Source organism: Elephas maximus, chromosome 20 (genome assembly GCF_024166365.1).
Source record: "Elephas maximus indicus isolate mEleMax1 chromosome 20, mEleMax1 primary haplotype, whole genome shotgun sequence".
Lineage (NCBI taxonomy): Eukaryota > Metazoa > Chordata > Mammalia > Proboscidea > Elephantidae > Elephas > Elephas maximus.
Genome location: NC_064838.1, coordinates 49,806,938 through 49,832,459, shown reverse-complemented (window position 1 = coordinate 49,832,459; position 25,522 = coordinate 49,806,938). Strand labels below are relative to the sequence as shown.

Here is a 25,522-nt window from a genome sequence, read left to right as displayed (position 1 = left end):
AAACAGGGTTTCGAACCAATTAGTTCTGGTTCAAACCCCTGTGAGAATCTGCATTTCCAACAGGTTCCCAGGCAATATTAATGTTGTTGGTTAGGGACCAATTCTCAGAACCACTAGTGGAGCAGTGGTTCTCCAAATTTATTACACGTGAGAATAACCCGGTCAATAAACCTGGGTGGAAATGCAAATTCTCAGCAGGGGTTCAAGCCAGAGCAAACATAAGCCTGGAGGGAATCCTGTTTATTACCACCGAAGGGCTGCTTTAGATGAACGATCGCAACAGTGCCTCTCTAAATGAAAGCCAATCAACCAGAACACAGATACTATTTTGGGAAGTAATTAGAAGACTGAGGTTACTATCCCCCCTTCACCACTAATGCAATGGTACAAGTTAGGAAGAAAAGGTAGGGCTCAATTTCTAAAAGCAATAACATCTAGCTAAAAGCTGCCATGCAGATTTTCTTTGTAACAGTCATGTTGGATTTGAAGATAGCACATTTAATTGCTAATGCTAAAAACTGGACAACATGGAAGAGGCCACTTGGCAAGTGGGGGAAGAGACAATGATGGTGATGACATTATTTATTATTAGCTACCGTAGCAATAACAGCAACCAAATGCTTGACAGGTACCACCTCATTTAACTCCTGGGAACTATGAGGTAGGTATTATTCGTGTCCTCATTTTGCAGATTAGTAACTAGGGTTCAGAGAGGTTAAGGAACATACCCAAGGTCTTGGAGCTCAAAAGCCAGGGACCCACATCTGCTGGACTCAGGTGCCTGCAGTCCTTACCACTGGCTGTCCCACTTGGCCACACTGGCTCAGAGGCTCTCAGCCCTGAGCCCTGCTGTCCAGGAATCCTGCAGCAGGGTAGGAAACCTTACCCCCTATCAGCAAGGCCCACTGCTGCAACTGCTGTGCTGAAGGCCACCATTGCCTCCAGCAGAGAAGCCCTTTGTCATTGCTTTTCAACAAAGAAGTGCCATTCTCCTCTGGGAGCCCAAGGCTCTACCCCAAAATGGCCCAGAGCTTCCTATGTTCCTGACCACATGCCCCTGTCTCAAATCTCAAAGCCACCTGGATGAGAAGCTGGGAGGACGGCAGTGAGGCTTCCATTTCCTAAATGCCTGCTAGGTGCCAGGCACTGGGTGGGATTACCTGTGTTAATTCTAATCTCTTAAACAGCTCTTCAAAGCTCAGAGAGGTTAAGTGACTTTCCCAAGGCTACACAGCTGGTAAGAGGCAGAGCTGGGACTTGAATCCATTAGTGTCTGAGCCTTTCAACTACACTATGTGGTTACCTAACCACCAATCTAGTAATTCAGCTGTGTACTGGTGGAGGACAAAATTTATTTAAAGAATACTCTCATCATGATCTATAAGGCAGACAAAAAAGGACTTCTATATACAAACCAAAACCCAAACCCACAGCCATCGAGTCGATTCCAACTCAGAGTGACCCTATAGGACAGAGCAGAACTGCCCCACAGGTTGCCAAGGCAGTAAATCTTTACGGAAGCAGACTTTCACATCTTTCTCCTGCGGAGCGGCTGGTAGGTTCAAACCACTAACCCTTCCGTTAGCAGGCTGGCGCTTTAGCCGCTGCACCACCAGGGCTCCTTTCTCTATATAAAGGGGAAGGAAAACACTAGAGTTGTGTAACTGTTATTTACTGATTTAATCAGCTGCTATGGCATCATAAAAAAATCACACTTGAGACATAGCAGGGAACTGACAGAGAAACATAATCCTAATTTCCAAATGAGGAGAAAGGAATTGTGGTGTGTTTCAGTATACTAAAGGTTGAAACCCATGAGCACACTCGCTGTCTTAGCAACGACTCTGCTACTTGCAATAAAATCCCCACTGCTATCACAGTCACTATGTTGGAAAACTTGTCAGGTGGAAAGAAAACATTTTCTCTCATCTTCACAGAAGCTCTTTGGAATATAAAATGGAAGAAAGTGGCTTTTTACAAAGCTTTGATGAAAGTGTGAGCTTCAGCCTCAGTCAGATCAGGTGATTCTGAGGCAGGCCGGAAGTGACACTGCTGCTCCTACCAGCGCAGGGGAGGGGAGAAGGTGCCATCTCAGGAGCTGGTCCACTGCTTCCAGCACCTTTCCTCAAAGGTCCCAGAAGACCTGCGCTCTTCTTTCTGGCCTGGCAGAAGTCATGGAAGAAGGGAGCCAAGCTGGCACCAGGAGGCAGGAGGAAGCTGGAGGCCCCAGCGGGTTGGAGGACCTGGCTCCTTACCTGGGACAGGAGCAGTTCACCCACTCCAAAGCCGTGGCTAGCGGGGAGCCTCCCTTGCCAGTGAAGGATGAGATGCTGGGCAGGGTCACGGGCAAGTCCTCCAGGGGTACAGGCACGGGGCCGCAGGCTGGGCAGTGGACAATGGGGATTGGCGTACCCCAGTACCGCTGCCTCGAGACCAGCCAGTCTTTCAGCTTATCACTGGTCACGTCTCCACCCACCCTCTTCCTTCGGGCTTTCTGAGTCAGGGCCTGAAAAGCATCCTGCCGGGTCATACCTGTGAACTAGGGGGGAAAGGAGAGATCTTATTCCTTTCTTCATGAGAACCAGCTGCCACCCCCACCCCCGTACTACTGTTTTCCTGTTTGCTTCTTCCAAGGGGTCAGCTCTGGGCAGGGCCACACTATGACCTGTGCAGGCCCCGCCTCCATAGAAAAATGTAAAGTTATGTTTACAACTGCGTTGATATAAATGCAAATGTAATTTAAGATCTTAAAACTTCATTTTTTTCTTCCTGATTTTAAAAGAAATTAAGATTTCTCCTTGGGGTTCCCTAAAAGTATTGTGGGCCCTAGGCCCTGTGCCTGGTGGCCAAGTCAGCCCTAGTTCTATGGCCCATTATCACCTGAGCCCTGTGACATCCACAGGGATGACCAAACATCAGCATTTAGCTACCAGTTAAGAGCTGTATATGTCTTTTTTCCCTAATAGAGGAAAAGAAAAAGTCAATCTTTTTTTTTTTTTTTTCCAAGTTGTAGAGTTAGGGGAAAAATTCAATCTTATCCTAAAACAGAAGGAATTCAGGCAAGGAGGGGAATGGATTGAATTGAGGTCTTGGCTTGAACGAACATTCTTCTTGTATTTAAATGCTCCCATTTTATAGGCACCCAGGCAAAACAGGTATAGCACAAAAGAGAAATTCTCTTTTACCCCACACTTTTCAGAGAACCAAACTAATTATAAGAATCAAGGAAGCGTGGCTCGCCAACAACCTGGGTTGTGGTCCTTGGAATTGGTTCAGTGAGGACACACTGCACACCTACTATGTGCTACGCTTGTGCTAGGCCTTGGGAGTGCAAAGATCAATAGGCTCTGGCCCCTGCCCTCAAAAAGCTTATACTCATGAGGCATAAAGAGTAAGAAATGTAGCTATGTTTGCCAAATGCAGCCCTTTTCATTAACAGTCTGAAGTAAGTGAAGTGTCTTCTAAAGTACGGAGTTCTCCACCAAGGGACCACTGACTCATCTGGGAGGATATTTTCTGTTCTGTACTACCACTATCATATCCTGTGACATTATCACATACGATGCAAATTATAACAAGCTCCCTCAAAAGTCTCTCTTCTCCGTGGATTACTCATGGTCCTACATTCTAGAAGCTCATGGATGGGAGGGGCCTTCCATCATCCATTCTCCTTCCATCCATTGAAAGAATGAATTCCTTTACCCTATACATTCAGTCTAGAGCCAGAGGAGAATCCAACAGACTAAGAAGCTATCTGAAAGAAGCCAGGAAGCACAGTTAATGCTCAGAGCTCTATATTAAAGACTGGGCACTTCCTAAACCTAATTTTGGCCACGAGTGTCCCCTTTCTTGCCCTGAAGAGAGTTATCTGGGGACCCCTTACAGACCCCTTGGCTTAGCTCTGCTCCAGTATGGTTTGGCTCTGCTCCATTTCCAGGCAGCCTGCTCAGATGAGGTCTAAAAACAGAGCTTAGGATCGACATCTTAGAGCATGACTCATGTCTGGGGATACAATTTATGAAGTGAGGGCGCAAGCATGAGATCAGAGCGTAACTCCTTATAGAGGGAAAAACCTGGCTGTTCCCTTATTCTGACTCTTTAAAAAAAGATCCTGTAGTCAGGTGATCCCAAACCTGAAAGGCTTGGATCTCTAGGTCAAATTAAATTAGGATCATTCAGAGTGAGGCCAGGAAACGCCTCCCAGGTGACTCAGAGACAGTCAGGTGTGGGACCAGTACCCAAACCAGCAGTTCCCAAACTCTGCTACACATTAGAATCATCTGGGGAGCACTGAACACTCTTAAGGTCCAAGTCATGCCCTCCTCCCCAACCCCATTCAGTCAGAGTACTATCTGGGGGTAGGACTTAGGCATCAGTATTTAAAAAAATTTCCAGATGTTTCCAGTGTGCAGCCAAGTTTACAAAAGCAGGCTCTATGCCAGTACTTCTCAAACTTTAATGTGATAGGTAGGAATCACTGAGGGATCTTACTAGACTGGGTTGGGGGCTTGAGACTCTACAGGTCTTAGATGATCCCGATGCCCTGGTCCCAGGGAGCACACTTTGAGTTCCAAGGTTCTAGGCCAGTGATTCCCAAAATGTGGTCCTTGGACCAGCAGTAGTGGTATCACCTGGAAGCTTGTTAGAAATGCAAATTTCACTCAGGACCTACTGACTCAGACTCTCTGGGGGTGAGAGCCAGGCAATCTGTGGTTTAACAAGGCCACCAGGTGATTCTGATATGTGCTCAAGCTGAAAATCACTGTCTGAGCCATTTCCCACTTCTCCCACCCCATCCCTACCTAGCTCTTCCATCATACTTTCTGCCTAGTTCAACAGTGAGGCTGGGCTCAAAGCCTAACAGGGTTACCACCTTCAAGTGCTGCTGACCCATGCTAACAAGAGATACCCATTGCCAGTGAGTCGATTCTGGCTCATAGCAACCCTACAGGACAGAGTAGAACTGCCCCACAGGGTTTCCAAGGCTGTAATCTTTACGGAAGCAGACTGCCACATCTTTCTCCTGAGACGCAGCTAGTGGTTTCGAACCGCTGACCTCTTGGTTAGCAGCCAAGTGTTTAACAACTGTGCCACTAGGGCTCCTTCACAAGAGATAACCTTGACCAAATAAACATGACTCCAATTTCTCTGTTTACTTGTACATGAGTTAAACTTCAGGTGGAAATAAGGCAGTAATTTGGGAAGAACAGAGACCTTCTCTCAGAAGAACAATTTCAGCTATTTCTCCTAAGGAACCAGTTTGCCTAGAAGAGGCAGAAGATGCCCCAAATAAAATCTTGTTACTTCAATACTATACTACTCTAGGACTGGGCTCAACTTTGAGTTGATAAACTTCTAGATCTTGAAAAAGAATACTACTTTGTTTTCATAGATGAAGAAGTAAGGCTGCAAGGCTGTTATGTATGGGGGTGAGTGAAGCAGCAGGTTATAATTCACATTTGTAGGAAAACCCTCATCAAATTCAAGTCCGTGATTTTAGATGTAAATTCTTAAGGCTCATGCCATGGGGTACCAACCTCAGCAGAATTGACCAGTCTCTCCGTGCCATCTGGCGACATTTCAATAACCTCAGAGTAGGACAGACCTAAGGTTTGGGCTAAGAGGGTGTCTTCTGAGCTCGTGCTGGGAATTCCTATTTAGAGGGGAAGAAACACAAAACATCTCCTTTGCAAAATAATCAATACATCACAAAACTAATTGACAGCGCTGACACTCAGCTTTAGCTTCTTTAAGGAGACTCTCTGCCTTTTTTAACTATAAAATTTACACAACCACATTCCAAAAATTCATTGGAAAAATGGAGAGCAGACTTGGAGAATCTTAGCAACCTAACACAACCAGTTTATCATAATGGTATTATTTTCTTTAAGTCTTTCTCCCTTTGCTTAGTTTTTCTTTTCTTTTTTAAATAGCTTTAACTCCATATAATTTTGAATGCTTTTTTTATCACTAAAATAGTAAATCACAAGCATTTGGGGAATTCCCTCAGTGACGGACGACAGTGGCTTTCTCTTGTGAAACAAAGCTGACTCCTCTGGAATTTCCTAGATTGATAATAGGTAGAGAGCTGCGGTTGAGTCAACTCTGACTCATGGTGACCTGATGTACAACAGAAAGAAATGCGCCTTGGTCCCTGTGTCATCATCTTGATCGCCGACATGTTTGAGTCCATTGTCGTGGCTATCGTGCCAATCCACCTCACCAAGTCTTCTTCACTCATCCTGGCCCTCTATTTAACCCAACATGATTCCCTTCTCTAGCAATTAGTCGCTCCTGATGATGTGTCCGAAGCAAGCAAGTCAGACAATGTGCTATTATTCATTGGGTAATTTTCAGTAGATCTCCAGGCCTTTCTTCCTACTCTGTATTAGTCTGGAAGCTCTGATGAATCCTGTCTACCATGGGTGACCTGCTGGTATTTGAAATACTGGTGGCACGGCATCATAGCAACACATAAGACACCACAGTACGACAGACAGCAGACAGATGAGTGGTGGGGCATTTCCTAGCAAACTCCACTTAGTCAGGAAGTCGAAAGCTGGCAACTGTTTCTTCCTACTGTGCTTTGCTCCTGAAGGCAAAGTACGTTCTGAGTAGACATTTATTCTTCAATTCACCTACATGCTTGAGGAGACAGAGTGGAGCATAAGTAAATCACTCATCCAGAGGGGCCTAGGCCTGATGTTTTGACTTCAGCTATTCATCAAAACAGGCTTTTTACAGTTGTCGGTTCTGTAGGGCTTGGTTTCTCAACCTTGGCACCACTGACATTTTGGACTAGATAATCCTTTGTTGTGGGGGGCTGCCCAGTGCATTGTAGGATGTTGACCAGCATCCCTGGCCCCCACCAGTAGCACTCCCTTAGTTAAAATAACAAAAAATGTGTCTAGAAATTGCCAAATGTTCCCTGCTGGCAAAATCGCCCCTGGTTGGGAAACCCCGCAGAGGGGTCATCCGTCGAAACTGCGGATGTTCTTGTGCACACATCACGTGGTAACTGAGAGATACAAAACTAAGGGCAATGCACAGAGCACTTAGGTCAGAGCTCTGCCAACACCGCTCCAAAAGGGTGGTTTAATGTTTGAGGAGTCCCTGGGTGGTGCCAACAGTTAATGTGCATGGCTATTAACAGAGAGGTTGGTGGTTCAAGTCCACCAGAGACGCCTTAGAAAAAAGGCCTGGTGATCTACTTCTGAAAAACCAGGCACTGAAAACTCTATGGAGCAGAGTTCTATTCTGACACACACAGGATCACCTTGACAGCAACTGTTTTTGTTTTCTGTTAAATGTTTGGGAGATGTGTTCTAAAAAACTCTTTGGTGTGATGGAAAATTCTGTGGTATGATGAAAAGCTCTGTGGTACCGCAGAAATCTCTGCGGTGTCCCAGGTGCCACGGCTGACAAAAAGCACCTAATGAAACGAATAAATGTTCAGAGTGAACTTGAAGGATACTGAAGAATGAGGACAAATGGTAAGCAGTAAATACTACAGAAAGGTGTTCACGGTCATGAAGGAAAAAAGAATCACTTCCTACCACCCCGAAGTGTATGATGAGGAGCAATGTTCGAAAGGGAACGTCATGGCCACATCATTTATTTGGCCACACAAAGAATGCACTGGGCCATGGTGCTGGTGATGTGACCCTCAGTAGAATTCACGGAACCATCCGTAACAGTACAGATGGGATGAGGAAATACAGCTTCATTTCTGTGTATTTTTGCTCTGTTCTTTGTGGAGGGCCAGAAACAGTAATTTAGAAACGTTAATTTTGCAAGAAACCAAGACAACAGGAAAGTCAATTCTCTGTGCACCTTTAAAAATTCAGATTTTTTTCCCCTTCAGAATTCTCAATATTTGTGACAGTAATCTGACTCAAAATAATTAAAAAAAAAAAAAAAAAAAGCTACACCAACAAGAGCTTCCTTATTGTTTACCCTGGCTCATTATCTTCATAAATTTTCCTCTACAATATGCATAAAAGTAATGGAAGGAATGATTTCCTTTAAACAACACATTTTCTGGGTTTAAATGGTCAGGGGAGAATGATTTGAATGGCTTCATATCTGTTTTCTGTTTAGATGTTTCTTCAAATCACTTTGTCAAAAACTGATCTGAGCGTTATGAGGAAAACATGATTTTTATAAGAAGTGCTATTTCTTCTGTGTGCTAGGAAATAGAGAGTGCGGAAATCACTTTCTCTGCAGGGTTTCAGCATTTGGAGACTGGACGGAATCTACAGTAGGAACGTTAGCAGACAGAGACGCAAGGGTCCATTCTAAAGGCAGGGGACCTTGGGCAGGGCCATCTTCTGGTTTCCATTCCTTTGTTCAGTCTCTGACTTCCTGTTACGTGACGGTAGTTCAGAACGTTCACGAATGAGTAAGACTGCCAAGGACATCCAATTTACAGTTCTAAATACGCCTTCAATTTTACTGCCGTTTCATGCTCCTTTTCTTGAATAGCTCAAGTTCACCTCCTCCACAAAGCTTTCACCAAAAACCCTGCCCACGTCCATCATTTGTGTTTTGAACCCCCAGCTCAGCAGTTGCTGTTGGTTTTATGAATTCTGAAACTGCATTTTCATCTGAGTTGTACTGCCCCCCACGTCTTAGGTACAAGTCTCACCAACTAGTTCTAAGGCACGGTCTGCGGACCAGATACGTTCTTGTTATTCTCAGTAGCAACTAGCAAAGTACAATATACTTAGTATGTTTTCAAAATGCAGTTCTTAAGTAAGGGATGGTTAAATGAAGGGGCATTCATTTTTACAAAATCATGGATCAATAGTTGGTTCTTCCAGTTGACAGCAATAAGTTAATATTTTGATTTTAAGACTGCAAGATATAGTCCCCTGATTACATGTTAATAGCCGCTTACCTATTTTTGAATCCAGAGAGCCTTCAGAGTCTGCTTTGGCCATGATAACCACAGGCACCTCCTGCTGGGTGAGCATGTTCACAGCCATCACGGGTGTGAGGCAATCTGAAAATGAATGCAAATAACCGTGGACGCCAGTCAACTGGGACACCAACACCGTCTGATCTCAGAGCAGACAAGTGAGAAAAAAAGCATTAGAACTTCTGTGTTTTGTGCTAATTGTTAAAGAATTTGTTCTTTGAAGGGCATTAATAGATAATTCACACCAGAGGAAAATCAAAAGATTATACAGCACACTGGAAAACGTTCATCTGTGCTCATAAACAAAGAAGTGAAAATGGTATTTTTGCCTTCCATATGGTAGGGGTAAAGACATTCCCACCACCCTCCTTTCCCTTCTAAAAAATACCTCAAATAAACAGAAGAATGAGGAACACAAATCTATCTACAGTGAAGTTAAGGCGTCTGGAATTCTAAGCCACTACACTTGAAGATGGAAGTAGGGAGGGGAGTAGTAAATGACTGAGCAGAGAGGAGGAAAGAGATTTCCAAATAGATAAAGTCAAACATTTCCTCCCAAGTAACTTTTCTTTGAATACACTAAAGGATGTGCTCCAGCAAAATGAAGGACTAAATCAAGAAAGAGACAGGCAGGGGAACCCAGGGAACAGAGGGTCCAACAAAGGAAAGAGAGTAAGCACATACAGAACAAAACAGAGGGAAGTCCTAGCATGACAGACGTATGGCAGAGGCCTGGAGTGGCCAGTCAGGTTTGAGCAGGATAGAGGGCCCCAGAAGGCATCTTCAGGAAAACAGGGAATCGAAAGATTATCTGGCAGGTTGGAATATGTAGAAAACTATATTGAGAGGAGTTTTAAAGAGCTGTTGGAAGGTGTGGGAAGACAGCTAGAAATTCAAAAAGCACAAAGCAAATGAAAAAATAAATAAGCAATTTATGAGCCCCAGGAAAAATTGAAAGTTATTTAAGTAGGAAAATGTAATCATAATATACTTGTCTCAGCTGTGAACAACATTTATGTGATCATAATAAAATGCTCAATTTGGATTTATCCCAAAATGTTGCCGTCTGTAACGAAGCTTGTTACAACTGCTACAGCTGGGAGAAGAACCATACGTAACGTTTTTCTCACTGAGTATACACAGGTTCAGAAGCATAAAGACTCAAAAAAAATCCCCCCAAAAAAGAAGGGATGGGGGTGTAAACAAGCAATTAGTATGTTAAGTTTATTTCCAACATAAGCAATTAACAGTTATAATTTATTTAATGCTTACTATTTACAACACTTGCCGTGTAATTAAATAAAACATGTTTTATAAACTCCAAAGTTAAAATAAACCTAGGAATCAGGAGTTATATTTTAAAAAGGTAAAGGCAGGCTCTGCAGGCATCTAAGCACGCTCTTATCTTCCTTCACCTTGGGTGTCAGGAAGTATGGGGTGAGGTCTGCAAGGCTGCGGTCAGCAAGCACCCCCGGCACAGGTGGGGGCGGAGAATCTGCTGCCTGAGCCGCCTGCGCAGTCTAATTTTCAAGATACACATACATGGGAACATGGATTAAGTAGTTAAGACTACATTTTGCCTCCTCAAAGAAGAGGTATATATTTTTGAATTCTGTAATGATGATATAATGCTATCAGGAGGACAGAAGCTGTGGGATGGTAGAATAAGAATAAAGACCTTTACCTACCATAATAGGAAGCCACTAGGTAATGTCTATAAGGAGCTCTGGTGGCACAACGGTTAAGTGCTTGGCTGCTAACTTAACAGTTGTTGGTTTGAACCCACCCAGCGGCTCCATGGGATAAGACCTGGCAATTTCCTTTCGTAAAGATTACAGTCAAGAAAACCCTACGGCGCAGTTCTAGTCTGTCACATGGGGTCACTGCGAGTCAGAATCAACTAGACAACATCCAACAACAACAAAAAAAGTAATGTCTAGAATTGGTAAATTAGAGACAGTGGTGTAGACATACCACACAGGCACACGGAAGTCCATACCAAAGAAAGAGCTTGTGGCTCAGACTGCCAGTTACCCCAATATTCACCTTCCCTTCCTGTTCAGCAGTAGAAGTTTTAGTTGGATACGTGACTGCCGAGCTAATGGCAGCACTGTTCAGCTTCCCTTGGAGCTTGGTGTGGCCGTATGGTTATGTACAGAAGCAACTTCAAGGTCACGTCCTCAAAGGGAAGAAGTAGGCCCTTCTTTTTCCCCTTTTCACTTGCTGAAATACATGTGAGGTGTACAGTATCTTAGACCACACCAGCAAAGGCAAGACACTAGGAAGGACAGAGTAGGGAGACAGAAAGAGACCCAACTGCCTCACAAAGCAGAGCTGTCACACCTGCTCGGAGTTTAACGTGAATAAGAAATAAACTTCTGTCTTCTAAAGCCACTGTTTTTCTAGGACTCATGGCTGCCAAACTTATACCTTAAATAATACATACTTAAGTAATACATGGAAACCCTGGTGGCATAGTGGTTAAGTGCTATGGCTGCTAACCAAAGGGTCGGCAGTTTGAATCCACCAGGCGCTCCTTGGAAACTCTATGGGGCAGTTCTACTGTGTCCTATAGGGTCGCTGTGAGTCGGAATTGACTTGACGGAACTGGGTTTGGTTTTTTGGGTTTAATATGTATCACTTGGATCTAAAAAACACAAATTAAAGTTTTTAAAACAGATGAAAATTAATCTTGAAGGGCTATTTTATATCTGATAAATTAGCAAAAAACTTGTAGAAGGGTAACACCAATGCTTGTGAAATCCCAGTGAAATGCATGTATCATTGGATATGGCACTTTAAACTGATAACGGCCCTTTTGGAAACCAATAAAGCAACATGTAGCAAAGAACTAGAAAAATGTTCATACCCTTTGACCAAAAAAATCCCACTCTTGGTAATGTCTCCTAAGGAACCAATTCTGCAGAAGCAAAGGGCTATCTGGACACGAATGTTTATAGCAGCTGTCTCTATAATAGGCCCAAACACGAAAAGACCAAATGTTCAACACGATGGGGGAGATTTGCGATACTATGATTCATGGACTGGATGGAATACTATGTATGGATTAAAAAACAACTGTGAAGCCTGCATGAAAACAGGAAAACATTTTCTGATACCACATTAGGCAAAGACCAGGAAATAAAGAGGCAGACGCAGTCTGACTGTCAAGATACATATTCATGGAAACATGGATTAAGCAGTTATGACCACACACAAAACAATGAAGCTGAATTACTGCCTCCCACCATACACAAAAATTAACTCAAAATGGATTAAAGACCTAAATGAAACAGCTAAAACTACAAAACTCTGAGAAGAAAACCCAGGGTAATCATCCTGACTTGGGTTAGGTGATGGTTTCTGACATACGACACCAAAAGCATAAGCAACAAAAGAAAAACAGAGAAACTGGGCTTCATCAACATCAACAGCTTTCATGCTGCAAAGGACACCATCTTGAGAGTGAAGACAACAACCCACAGGATGGGAGAAATTTTCTGCAAATCATGCATCTAATAAGGAACTTAACATCTAGAATATATAAAGAACTCTTACAACTCAATAATGAAAAGGCAAATAGGCAAAGGATCTGAACAGGCATTTCTCTGAAGGTACACAAATGGCCAATAGGCACAGGAAAAGGTGCTCCACATTATTAGCCATCAGGAAATGCACATTAAAACTCCAATGAGAAACCACTTCACGCTCACTAACTAAAAAAAACTAAATCGGATGCAGTCCAGTGGATTCCGACTCATAGCGACCCTACAGGACAGAGTAGAACTGCCCCATAGGGTTTCCAAGGAGTGCCTGGTGGATTCGAACTGCTGACCTTTTGGTTAGCAGCCAAGCTCTTAACCACTACGCCACCAGGGTTTCCCCTACGCTCACTAGGATGGTAGAATCAAGAAACAGGTAACAATGTTGGTGACGATAATGGAGAAAATGGAACCCTCACACACTGCTGATGGGAATGTAAAATAGCATAGCTGCTCTGGAAAACAGTCAGGCAGTTCCTCAACTGCTTAAACACAGTTACCGTAAAATCCAAAAAACCAAACCCACTGCCATCGAGTCAGTTCTGACTCAGCGACCCTACAGAACAGAGCAGAACTGCCCTATAGGGTTTCCAAGGCTATAATCTTTACGGAAGCAGACTGCCACATCTTTCTTCTGTTGAGTGGCTGGTGGGTTCAAACCGCTGACATTTCGGTTGGCAACGTGAGTGCTTTAGCCACTGTGCCACCAGGGATCCTCGGAGTTACCATAAAACCAAAAAAACCCAAACCCATTGCCGTCGAGTCGATTCCAACTCATACCGACCCTATATGACCCAGTAATTCTGCTCCTAAGTATATGTTCAAGAGAAATGAAAACAATGACCACATAAAAAGTTGTATACACATGTTTATGGCAACATTATTCACAACAGCCAAAAGTGGAAACAACCCAAATGTCCATTAACTGATGAATGGATAAATAAAATGTGGCATATCCACCCAATACAATATTTTATTATTCTGCAATAAAAAGGAATGAAGTACTGATACATGCTTCAACATGGATGAGCCCTGAAAATATCATATAAAGTGAAAGAAACCAGTCACAAAGGACCATGTATTGTATGATTCCATTTATATGAAATGTCCGGAACAAGCAAATCTATGGTGACAGAAAGAAGATCAGTGATTGCCTAGAGCGGGGAGTAACAGGAGCAGCGTCTGTCGGGGGTGACTGCTACAGGATTTCTTCTGAGGATGATGAAAATGTTCTAGCAGTGATTGTGGTGATGGTTACACAACTCTCTGAATATATGAAAACCAATGAATTGTATACTTCGAACGGGTGAATTATATCTCAATAAAACTATTACCAAAAAACATAATATAAAAAAAGATGCAAAGTATTGCATTACAAGGTCAGATATTTTCATTTTTCCACATGTAAGATCTATTATACCAGTTTTTTTGCTTCTAAATTTTATTTACTTTGTTATTGTTGCTGAGAACATACACAGCAAAACATACACCAATTCAACAGCTTCTACATGTACGATTTAGTGACACTGATTACATTCTTTGAGTTGTGCAACAATTCTCACCCTCCTTTTCTGAGGTGTTCTTTCCTCATTAACATAAACTCACTGGCCCCTAAGGTTCTGATCTAATCTTTCAAGTTGCTGCTCTCACTTTCATCCCACATAGACAGTTCTTAAAAGAGTATAATGTTCAAGGCAGACATTTTTTACTAGTTAAGCTAAACTGTTAATTGGTTCCAAGAAGATTTCAGGGGATATTTTTTTTGAATATTTTGGTTTTAAGAAAGACTTCAGGGTTTAAGGTTTAAAGATTATCTTGGGGCAATAGTTTCAGGGGTTCAACTAGCCTTCGTAGCTCCAGAAAGTCTGGGGTCCATGAAAATTCACAATCTGTTCTATATTTTCCCCCTTTTGAGCAGGATTCTTCTATGGAATCTTTGATCAAAAGAGTCAGTAATGGTATTTGGACACCATCCAGTTCTTCTGGTCTCATGGCAAAAGAGGCAGTTATTCATGGAGGTTATTAGCCACACACTCCATGTCCTCCACCTATTCCTGACGCTTCTTCTTCCTCTGTTGCTCTAGGCGAATAGAGACCAATTGTCGTGATTTGGATGGCCACTTGCAAGCTTTTAAGACCCCAGGTACTACACAACAAACCAGGAGATAGAAACAAACTAGTAAGTAGAACAGAAGCACTAAACACATTATTAGGCAAATTACCTGGGATCTCCCATGAAACCATGACCCTAAATGTTCAAACCAAGGAACCAAGTCCCATGAGGTGTCTGGTTGTACATAAGCAGCCTCAGCAGCTACTCTTTTTTTTTTTTCACTGTTGTAAATGTATCTATTACAGAACTTTTGCAAATTCAACTTTTTATAGTTTAACAACTTATTGACAACAATTACAACAATCAGCTGTGAAACCCTACCCTTAATCAACGAGATTTTTCCATCACCGTTAACCTTCCTTTTTCCCCTCCCTCCCACCCCTGGTAACCACTAATAAAGTTTGGTCTCTGTGCATTTGCCTTTTATTGTCCTTTTACATAAGTATTACACCAGTTTTTAAATAAACGGAGCCCTGGTGGCGCAGTGGTTAAAGAGCTTGGCTGCTAGCCAAAAGGTCAGCAGTTCAAATCCACCAGCCACGCCTTGGAAACCCTTTGGGGCAGTTCTGCTCTGTCCTATAGGGTTGCGATGAGTTGGAATCGACTCAATGGCAATGGGTTTGGTTTGGTTTTTCATAATAAAAAAAATTTTACTCTTTGAACTTAAGTATTAGCAGATTTGTAATGAACGCACAGTAACAACCACCATACTACCACTGGCCAAAATCTACTTCTTAAAAAGAATAAAATTAAAATCTGAAGTTCCTAACCAGGTCTAGTGTTCTTCAAATTTCCAGGTAGTCAGGCTGGCGATGTGAAGTGACTGAAGCATTTTACATTAGTGGTTAGAATAGAGCTAAAGCACTTTTCATAATTGCAGAGGAAAACTTTCAGACAAAAAGATGCCTTGTGCTCTCAGGGCACTCATTGCAAAGATGGCAGGTCTCTCACACCCTCTGAAAAGACAGGCGAATGACTGTCGACCAGTGTTCGTCAGAGCGGTGCCCCATGCAGCTTGTTCCCCGGAATGCTCAGTGGAAACCGGGTGAACAGTGAGCACCAGAAGCTCAGTGGTGACATGCTCTCAAAGTCACGGTGGCCCTCAGTACATCAGGTGTTCTCAGGAGTCCAGAAGCGAGATACCTGTTTATTTTTGCTTCTTCCAGATTATTTCAGCACAGGAGCATTTCCCCTCCCTATAACATCTACTGGACTCCCTGGATGGAGCAAGGGTTAGCATGCTCGGCTGCTAACTGAAAGGCTGGAGGTTCAAGTCTACCCACAGGTGCCTTGAAAGAAAGGCCTGGAAACTACTTCCGAAAAATCAGCCATTGAAAACTTTATGGTGCACAGTTCTACTCGGACACACATGAGGTCACCATGAGTCAGAACTATCTAGATAGAAACAGGTTTGTTTGTTTGTTTTTTAGTAACATCTGTTAACATGTGCTGAAAGAACGCTACTAGAACAATCTGGCTAAAAACCAAGCCATAATCCCAGGATTGCAGCTTCTGCTCCTCACCCTTTTGTCCCAGCCCCATGCGGATGCTCTGGAGACAGGGGCAAAACAACAGAGTGATTATTTAATGTGCAGGGCTTCAGGGAGATGAGGCTCTTGCTGCCTGACGCCTCGTTAACAACAGGGTTCTAAGCTGGCCTTTAGAGAGACCTTTTGGCAAAAAATACATGCGGTGTAGACCACTGGTGACTCAGAGCTGAAGCATGTGGTTCCACAGCTCCAGAGCTTGAATATTTTAATACCAGGAAAGTAAGAAAAGACTCCAGGAAAAAGCAGAGCAGCTTCTAGAACTCCAGTGACGTTTCCCTACTGATGCCTTTTCTGGCCTCTAGTTCCTATCGAGTCAGGGCATACGTAAGTCACAACAGGCAGCTGAGAAAAGGCAGCAACGCCAGTGATCATGGAAGCAACTGAATTTTAAGGACTCTAGGGAAGAACCTCGCTTTTGCTCTCTTAAAAGAGTCTGTGTCAAATTACAACGTGCTGAGCAAGAAAGAACACATTTAGTCAATAACATCAGCAACCCCATCAGCTAAGCCAGAAAATCAGAGACTTGTTCCAGGATCCTTGCGGCCCTCACCCCCTTCCAAATACTTCTCAGAGCTGCTCCTTCCTCTCCATCTGGATTACCTCGGCTATGCGGTCTTCACTGACTCTTACCTTAACTAACAGGCAACATCATAGCCGGCCTGCCTGCTTCCGCTCTGCCACTGGAGTGTCCCCCTGTCCACACATCATTCTCCTCCTCAGAGCCCTGAGGCCTCCCCTACCCACAAGGCCCTCCAGGACCATCTTGCCCGAAATCCTCGTCACTTGCTCTGTTGAGAAAGCTAAACAAACAGGTGAGCTGTGGACCTGGGACCAGGACCTTGTCATCTTATGCCAAATCAAAAGCCAATATAAAGAAATCAACTTAGCAACTGTAGGAATTCAGGTTTGAAAATTTAACCTCCTGTAAGTAATAGATTCAGTCACAACTGTGTGCTGCCATGACTCTCAGAGGTCACTGCTTTAACACTAAAAACCCACCGCCATCAAGTCAATTCTGACGTACAGCTACCTACAAGACAGAGTAGAACTGCCCCATAGGGTTTCCAAGGCTGTAAATCTCTACAAAAACAGACTGCCACATCTTTCTTCTTTGGAGTAGCTGGCGGGTTTGAACCACTGACCTTTCAGTTACCAGCTGAGCACTGTAACCACCGTGCCACCAGGGTTTCTCCCATTGTAACACCAGTCACCCTCAAAACCTGACATTTCAAGGAAAGAACGAACCACTTGCCTCAGATGAGCCAGTCAGCAACGGTAAATAATAGCAGTGATACAACATTCGGGTTTAAAATGTAAACCCCAAACACCAGAGGAGTGCACCCACACTCCTGCTGTAATTTTAATTCACTTTTAGAAGAACTGCACTTTACTCAATGTACCACACTGGCCTGATGCTAACATAATGCCACATGTCACAATCCAGGGACTTAATGTGCAAATTAATCTAGAGACTTTGAATAAACTGACACGTACAAAAAGAATATTTCACTCTGAAAATTAAAATGGGAAAATTTAGAGCCCAGTGTAACGTGCCCGTTGGAATTATTTCCAAGATTGTTCAAAAGAGGGGAGAAAGCCAGTCAGTGTCAAAATGAAATGCCCAGGCCAAGTCAGGTGGGCCAACACCAAAGTGGTCATGGCACCATTGCTCTTTGCATATGCTAAAATAATCTCTCAACTTCTTACATATAAAAATGGATTAAAATTTTCATTGCGGTAAAACGGAATACCATTTTTAAGTGTACATTTCAGAGGCATTAATGACATTCACAATGTCATGCAACCATCACCATTATCTTTTTCCTCACCCCAAACAGAAACTCTACCTACTGAGCAGTAGCTCCCATTTCCCCTCCCCCAGGGCCTGGGAACCTCTAATCCATTTTCTGTTTCTATGCATTTGCTTATTCTAAATATTTCACATATGTGGAATCATACAATATTTTCCTTTTGTGCCTGGATTCTTTCACTCAGCATAATGTTTACAAGGTTCATCCATGTTGTTGCATGTATCAGAACTTCTCTTGGTGGCTGAACAGTATTCCATGATATGTATACAAGGCACATTTTGTTTATCCATTCATCTGTTGATGGACACTTGGGTTGTTTCCAACTTTTGGCAATCGTGAATAATGCTGCAATGAACACTGGTACACAAACATCTGTTTGAGTCCCTACTGTCAATTCTTTTGGGTAAATATCTAGGAGTAGAATTGCCGGATCATATGATAAATCTATTTTTAACTTTTTGAGGAACCCATTTGAAAATGTTTTGCATCTATATACTACCTTTCATCACAGGAACACTACCATTTATAACTTATTAGCTCATTAATCCCCTACTAATATGACCTCATTTTAATTTGTGTCCCCAAAGTAACCATAAGAAGAAAAAATCTAAGGACTAGGTGTTTATATTTTTCAGCTTTTCAATTTTAGATAATATCCAACCATTATAGCCCTGAAGGAATCTCAAATTGCTCATGAGAGTAAAAACTATGAGTTTTCCTTCTAAACTAAACAGCTGAAAAGAATCCAATTTTTCTTTTGAGTAAGTAGAAAATAAAACTGAGTGAGATAGCTATATTGGACTTTGTAAGCACATACTGAACTCAAAAGGGACTTTTCTCTATTTCAAGACATACCAAAAAAAGAGACGAAACCAAGTGATATCTGCCCCTGGAGTGAATCAGGTCTGCATCTGGCTCTGTCACCACCCCCCGGAAGGCAGGACCCCATGTGGCTCATCTATACATCTCCCGCAATGCTGAGCACGAAGCAGGCTCTTAGGAAGTACGCACTGATTTGAAGGCTGGCTCCACTGCTGTCAGTAAACAGAAGTCATGAGAGAGTTAAGAGGGGGACACTGTGTCTCTCTCCAGCCTGACATCAAGAAGTGTTTCATTCTGGTTGTTTCAAGAATGGCAATTTTTTTTTTTTTTAATTGTGGTAAATATATATGTAACAAAACACTTGCCATTTCAACATTCTCACCTGTACAATTCAGTGACATTAATCACATTTATCATTTTTTTAAAAAAAACTTTGCATCACCATCCAAAACATTTTTGGTAGTAAATTAATACTTATTACTCTAAACCAAAAACCAAACCCACTGCTGTCCAGTCGATTCCAACTCATAGCGACCCTCTAGGACAGAGTAGAACTAACCACAGAGTTTCCAAGGAGCGCCTGGAGGATTCAAACTGCTGACCCTTTGGTTAGCAGCCATAGGGCTTAACCACTACGCCATCAGGGTTTGCACTTATTACTCTAACCAAAACCAAAAACCTAGACCTCGATAATTCGGACTATGTGTTTTGGGTTGAAGTTTACAGTCTATGAAAAGTGAACAGGGATGAGATTTTTGTAGAAATAAAATGTCCAGAGACAAATTTCTAACTGATAGTGGACTTCTTTTCACTTGCCCAGGATCCACATCCCCTTCCTCTTTAAGAGTTTCCAAGTTTGTTATGGAGAGCTGCCCCTCTTGCACTGGCTACAGTCTTGGTGGGTCTATCAGGGAAGGTATCTGGCCTTCTCTTGGCTAAGAAAAAGGGCAGGGGCCCCAGTTTCACCAATCAGACACCTTCCCCTGGAGCAGAAATCTCAAACCAAGTGCTCCAATCACTGAGGCGAGGTTGGAGCAGATCCACTCTGACAGTGGCCCTCAGGAGGGTGTGTGTTAGCTCCTGCTGCTGAAACCCCCAGGCTGCCCAGTCCTATGCCTCTCTGAGACTAGTTCTTCAGCCATTCCTCTGAGTCAGTGAGCTTCCCCACAGCCTTCCAATAGGTTCCCTTTCTCCTTTGGGTTAGCCAGAGGTAGACTTTGTTACTTGCGACCACAGAATTCTGACAAATACATAAATACTCCCCAAATCTTCAATGATTAGTAACATCGCCAAGGTGCAAACGGTTAAGTGCTTGGCTAATAACTAAAAGGTTGGCGGTTCCAACCCACCCAGTGGCTCGATCAGAGAAAGACCTGGTAATCTGCATTTGTAAAGAATACAGCCAAGAAAACTCTACCGGGTGGTTCGGTGGTTCTCCGCTGCAACATGGGGTCACTAGAAGTCGAAATTGACTTGATAGCACGTAACAACAACAAAAAAATAATTCCAGGTCAGTTGTGTCCGTTCACAAAGCAGATTATTTAAAGACCTATATCAAGTAGGACTTTGTTCGTCTGCTCATATTATGATATCAATACTCAGAAATAATAAAATCAAGTTGTTGGAAAAGCTTCCTCTAACGCTCACTGGCTTCCCGATAGTCCCTATGGGTGTAGTTTTATTTGATGATGGAATTATAAATTAAGAAGATTCTATTCCTATCAGAAAAGAGTTTTAAATCCAGGTTATATTTAAAGAGCTGAGCTTTCAAGCTGCAGACAAACTAGTAACTAAGAGTAGAACCAGAGGCAAGGAATTCAATGTTTTTAGAGCTCCTTTTTAATCTTCATGTTTTAAATTTAAAAAAATAAATAAATAAAATAAGGCTAAGGAGAAGAACAAATCACATAGGATGCTATATGCGAAAGGACCGTGACCTTTGTGAGGCACTCTCAAATGTAAGGCAGTAGGCCTCCTACCTTCGCCTTAACGTGCCAACTCACCTGTGCTAGGGACAAGGGCTTTCCGGAAGGCTTCCTTCAGAGAGCTGTGCCCATGTAAGAGTCTGTGGCTTGGAGAGATGGCCACGTGGGAAGTGCCATAAATGGCCTCGGGGGTGGCTGTGTAGGCCGTCAGCTTTTCTGCTGTGACTTGCCCATCAACCTGGGAGGAGGAAAGTGGAGTCACTTCCTTTCTTACTGCTTCCTCTGGGACATGTTGCTCCCCAGCCACATCCCCCTCCCTTTCCTCCTCATTCCCAAACAGTGGGGATGACTTTTGACTACTGGCTCTGGGGTGTCAGGGACTGAGACGGTGCCTGGCAGGGGCAGAGATGGGCAGGAGAGAAAACACAATTGCCATCTCTCTTAGGAGCCCTCCCCTCCCCAATGCCCACCACCAGGTGTGCTTGGCAGTCCCAGGTTGAAGGCAATGAGAGCCTGTTTAGAAAGATGACTGTCTAGTTTTCCTGTCTCCTTAGTTCATAAATCAAAAATACTCCTCAAAATTATATTGTTTCTGCCCTGAGAAAGGAGCTATGCTCCCTCAAAGATTTAGGACTATACTAAAACATAGAGACACCTACTTTTTTCTAACCAGAAATACAGTGGTTGAGGCTATTTTCATTTTAAAGAGAGAACGAAAGGATAGCAGCCTGAGCTGAGCTCATGACTGAGTGTGCCTCGGGCTGGTTAAAATGCCTTTCAAGAAGAGGCATACATGAGGCATCAACTGAGTGCCAGCTGTGTGCCTGACAGAGAAAACACAGAAAGGGAAGGCAATTCTTCCTTCATGCATTCGTTTGACCACATACATAGTGTGCAAATGCTGTAAAGACCCTCAGGGCCAGGCTTGGGGCCACAGACACAAAGCCACATGGCTCTGCCCTGCAGGACTGAGAATGTACCCTTCCCTGAAACAGCATGCTGCCACATCTCATTGTCAGGTGGGTCTAGGGACGGAAGTGAAAACATTTGCATAATAAGATGTTGGGTTGGGGAGAGTGGAGAAGACATTCCATGTACAACAGCCAAGTGGCTCAGAGACTCACATCCTTCACCTGGTGAGGAAGCAAAGACCTCTGACATGGGGATGAAACCCAGGCTAAGGAACAGGCCCCAAAGGATATGGCCCTGCCAAGTGTGAACAAAAGTCAGGGCTGCACGGAATTTCAGAACTCTTACCACCCTCTCAGAACAGCGTCAAGAGGAAAAGCTCAGTTCAGGATTTGCTTTTCAAAGGTTTTGACAGAACACACTCCCTTACAGTGGGCTTCTCATGTGCAGCTGGAGTAAGCTGGATCACCTTTGTGACGAGCTGGCACAGGGAATTCTGAGCTCAGTGACAAGCAGCAGCTGCTCAGTAGACAGCAGGTACACTAAAGAGCACTTAGGTTATAGGTGGGAAAGAGTCTAGAAAAGCAGGTTGACTTCTCTCTAGGATGCTGCTTCCTTCTAACAGTTTTGGCTGGGACTAACATGATGGCAGGGTTTGAACTCCTTAAAACACCTAGTTAAGAAACAGTAATAGAAAAACCCTCTAGTCAGTACAGGCAAAGACAAGAGTTTCAGGGGCACCTTCCAGAGTAGGTGGGCCTTGAGTAGTGACCTTTCAGCAGTGTTTTATAGCAGGTCACTTCCTGTGAACCCTGGGTAACCACACAATCATTAATAGCTGTAAGTCTGTCTAGTTTTGAAATTATGTCTCAGTTAGCCTATGCTCCCTTAGCTTTTCACCTGTTTTGTGACATGGGCTCCTTCGGGAATACAATGAGCACTATGGGCCCACTCCTCAGGAAAATGCCCACACAAACATTTTGCACATAATTTCAGAGAATTCATGGACATCCCCAGAAGCCCACAGACTATATATCTGCACTGTCCAACAGGGTGGCCAGTAGCAAGATGTAGCTATGGAACACTTAAAATGTGGCTAGTGGTATGTTTTAAGTGTAAAATACACAGCAGATCTCAAGGCTTTGTATTAAAACAAGAATCTAAAGTATGTCCTTAATAATTTTCTATATTGATCACATCTTGAAAGGATAATACTTTGGAAATATCGGGTTAAGTAAAATGTTATTAAAATAATTTCACCAGTTTCCTTGAACTCTTCAAAAAATTTGGCTACTAGAAAATTTTAAATTATATATGTGCCTCACAATATCTTTCTATTGGACAGTGCTGTTGTAGAGTTACAAATTGCTGGTCTAGTCAGTGAGTCCCAAAAGTGTAAAAAGAGATTTCTGAGCATTAGCTGCTGGAGATGCTAGTACTTGATCACCTTTAATGTGAAGTCCAGATGGCAGCCTACACAGTCCCCGATCCAGTGGGCCTGCATGCCTTTTATTCCATACCATTCTGGAAGGTCTGCCAAGGAGTCTTGCATGGCCTGTGGGAATGAGAGAACAGAGAGATAGAAGCACAGAGCATATTTAGAAGACATTAAGTAAATGATTTGGGGCTTGCTAACGTAGGAAGGAGCCCTGGAGTTAACCGAGTTAAGAGCTAATCAAAAGGTAGGCAGTTCAAACCCACCAACCACTCCTTGGAAACCTTATGGGGAAGTTCTACTCTGTCCTATAGGGTTGCTGTGATTCAGAACCAACTCAATGGCACCTAACAACAACAAGGCAGGAAAGGGAACAGTGGTGGTTTAGTGGTAGAATTCTCGCCTTCCATGTAGGAGACCTGGTTTCAGTTCCCAGCCAACACACCTCAAGTGCAGCCACCACACATTAGTGGCAGCTTATGTGTTATTATGATGCTGAACAAGTTTCAGCAAAACTTCCAGGCTAAGATGAACTAGGACGAAAAGCCTGATGATCTACTTCTGAAAATCAGTCAGTGAAAGCCTTGTGGCTCACGAGGGTCGGATTCCCAACCAACCATGGGGATGGCGCAGAACCAGGCAACATTTCTTCCACTGTGCACGGGGTCACCACGAGTCGGGGGCTAACCTGATAGCAGCTAACAACAACAGCAATGAGGTAAGACAAGTGGAGGCAATGAAGGAGGTTCAGGACTTAGCCTTCTTCTCATTCACTTGCCAAGTTTAAGGAGTCCAGTTAAGGTTAAAAACAGATGTACTCACCATGACTCAATTCAGAGACAGGTTTGACCAATTTCTGTCTCCTGAATGAGCCAAGAAAATTAGCAGGAAAAGATCATCACTAACATCTCGGGTGAATGTGTTTAGCACATTCTTCCCCATACTCTGGGAACTAAACAAAAGAAGTTCAAGCTTATGAATTTTAAAACTCTAAGAGAAGCCATTCGTGGATGTTCTAAAACTCGACTACATCATGCACAGAACGTTATAAATTACATCTTTGCATGTGAAAAATAAAAGCTGGCATGGGGAAATCATCACATTAACTTGTGTAAACATTTGCTGTTAGAAACACTTTTATTTTCATCGTCATTTGTCTATTCTTAAGCATAAATTCCTACTTTAGGGGGGCCTCTATAAATTACTCTCTGTGGCCTCAAGCACATGTCGGCCCTTACCATCTGAGGATGAGACACAGACCTTCCATAGATGGATTTAAAAGCAAACCACATATTTGCAATGTGAAGATTTCAATTTTAAATACCTAACTGTATCATGATGAATACCAGGAACATATGATGCTTTGTTTGTCTAAAAACAAAACAAAACAAAACCCATTGCCGTAGAGTCGATTCCAACTCATAGCAACCCTATATGACAGGGCAGAACTGCCCTATAGAGTTTCCAAGGAGTGCCTGGTAGAATAGAACTGCCAACCTTTTAGCTAGCAGCCGTAGCACTTAACCACTACACTACCAGAGTTTCCCTGTTTGTCTAGTGCTTTGTAACTCATAAAGTGCTTTTACACACATCTTCTTCTCTACCCACTCTAGTAAGATGCTCATTTTCAGATGAATGAGCTTATGCTGAGAGGGGTTATGGGGCCCAGGCAAGGTTGCAGGACCAGATGAGCTGGGACTAGACTCTGGATTTACCAACGGCGTTCTTTCTGCAACAGTACAGAGATTCTTTCCCTATCATGTGACCTGTGGAGCAACAAACAACACAGAGCATTTTCTACACCTGTCAGTCTATCCACCCACCCACCCATCCATCCATCTCATCTATGTGGGGGAGTCAGGAAGCTTCAATATCCAAAAATTTTTTCAGAGGCAGAAATTGTGGCTAATGGACACCACCAAGCTGACAAGCAATCTAGTCAGTCATTTATTTATTCCACCAGAATGCATTAAGCACCCACCCCTCCATACCAAGCCCTCAGCTAGGCACCTATGTATATAGGGGGGAGGGAGGTGGGGGGGATGGTGAGTGCCACGGTTTCCGACATGAAGTTCAAATAATGCACAAACGAAGTTTGCTGCTGTTAGTGGGGTCAACACCACCAACCAAAATTCACAGCCCAGTGCTGTTACCATGATAGGAGATGAAGACAGAGGTGGGCCTCAAAAACAAAAATGGGTGGGAAGGTAGAAAGGAAAAGAAGCAGAGTGAAAAACAGGGAGATAAAAAACAGCTGGGCGGGCAGATCACAGAGTAGGAGAAGGAAAGATGCAGTGGGTGGGTGAGTAAAGAAAAGCTCCAGATAGGAAAAGGAAGGAAAAAGAGGGGAAATTGAAAGCAGAACTAAGGCAGACAGGTGAGAACGGAGGGAATGGAAACCAAGGAAGGAGTCAAGTCCATCATGTGTGGTGCCCAGAAGCTAAAGAGCAATATCTGACCACTGTAGGGTGCAATGAACAGCTGCTGAAATGGAA

General features: G+C 43.2%; 1 protein-coding gene across 2 annotated transcripts in view; it reads right to left on the bottom strand.

Moving 5' to 3' along the window:
• The window catches only part of LARS2 (leucyl-tRNA synthetase 2, mitochondrial), a 195,036-nt gene that overhangs the window by 61,965 nt on the left and 107,549 nt on the right, over positions 1 to 25,522 (bottom strand). For both annotated transcript variants that reach the window (XM_049862438.1, XM_049862439.1), the window contains exons 8-12: positions 23,040 to 23,147; positions 20,762 to 20,921; positions 8,900 to 9,004; positions 5,538 to 5,653; positions 2,256 to 2,539 (exon numbers count right to left, since the gene is read on the bottom strand). In XM_049862438.1, coding sequence (XP_049718395.1) covers positions 2,256 to 2,539; positions 5,538 to 5,653; positions 8,900 to 9,004; positions 20,762 to 20,921; positions 23,040 to 23,147 — 773 coding nt within the window. The remainder of the gene's footprint in view (positions 1 to 2,255; positions 2,540 to 5,537; positions 5,654 to 8,899; positions 9,005 to 20,761; positions 20,922 to 23,039; positions 23,148 to 25,522) is intronic.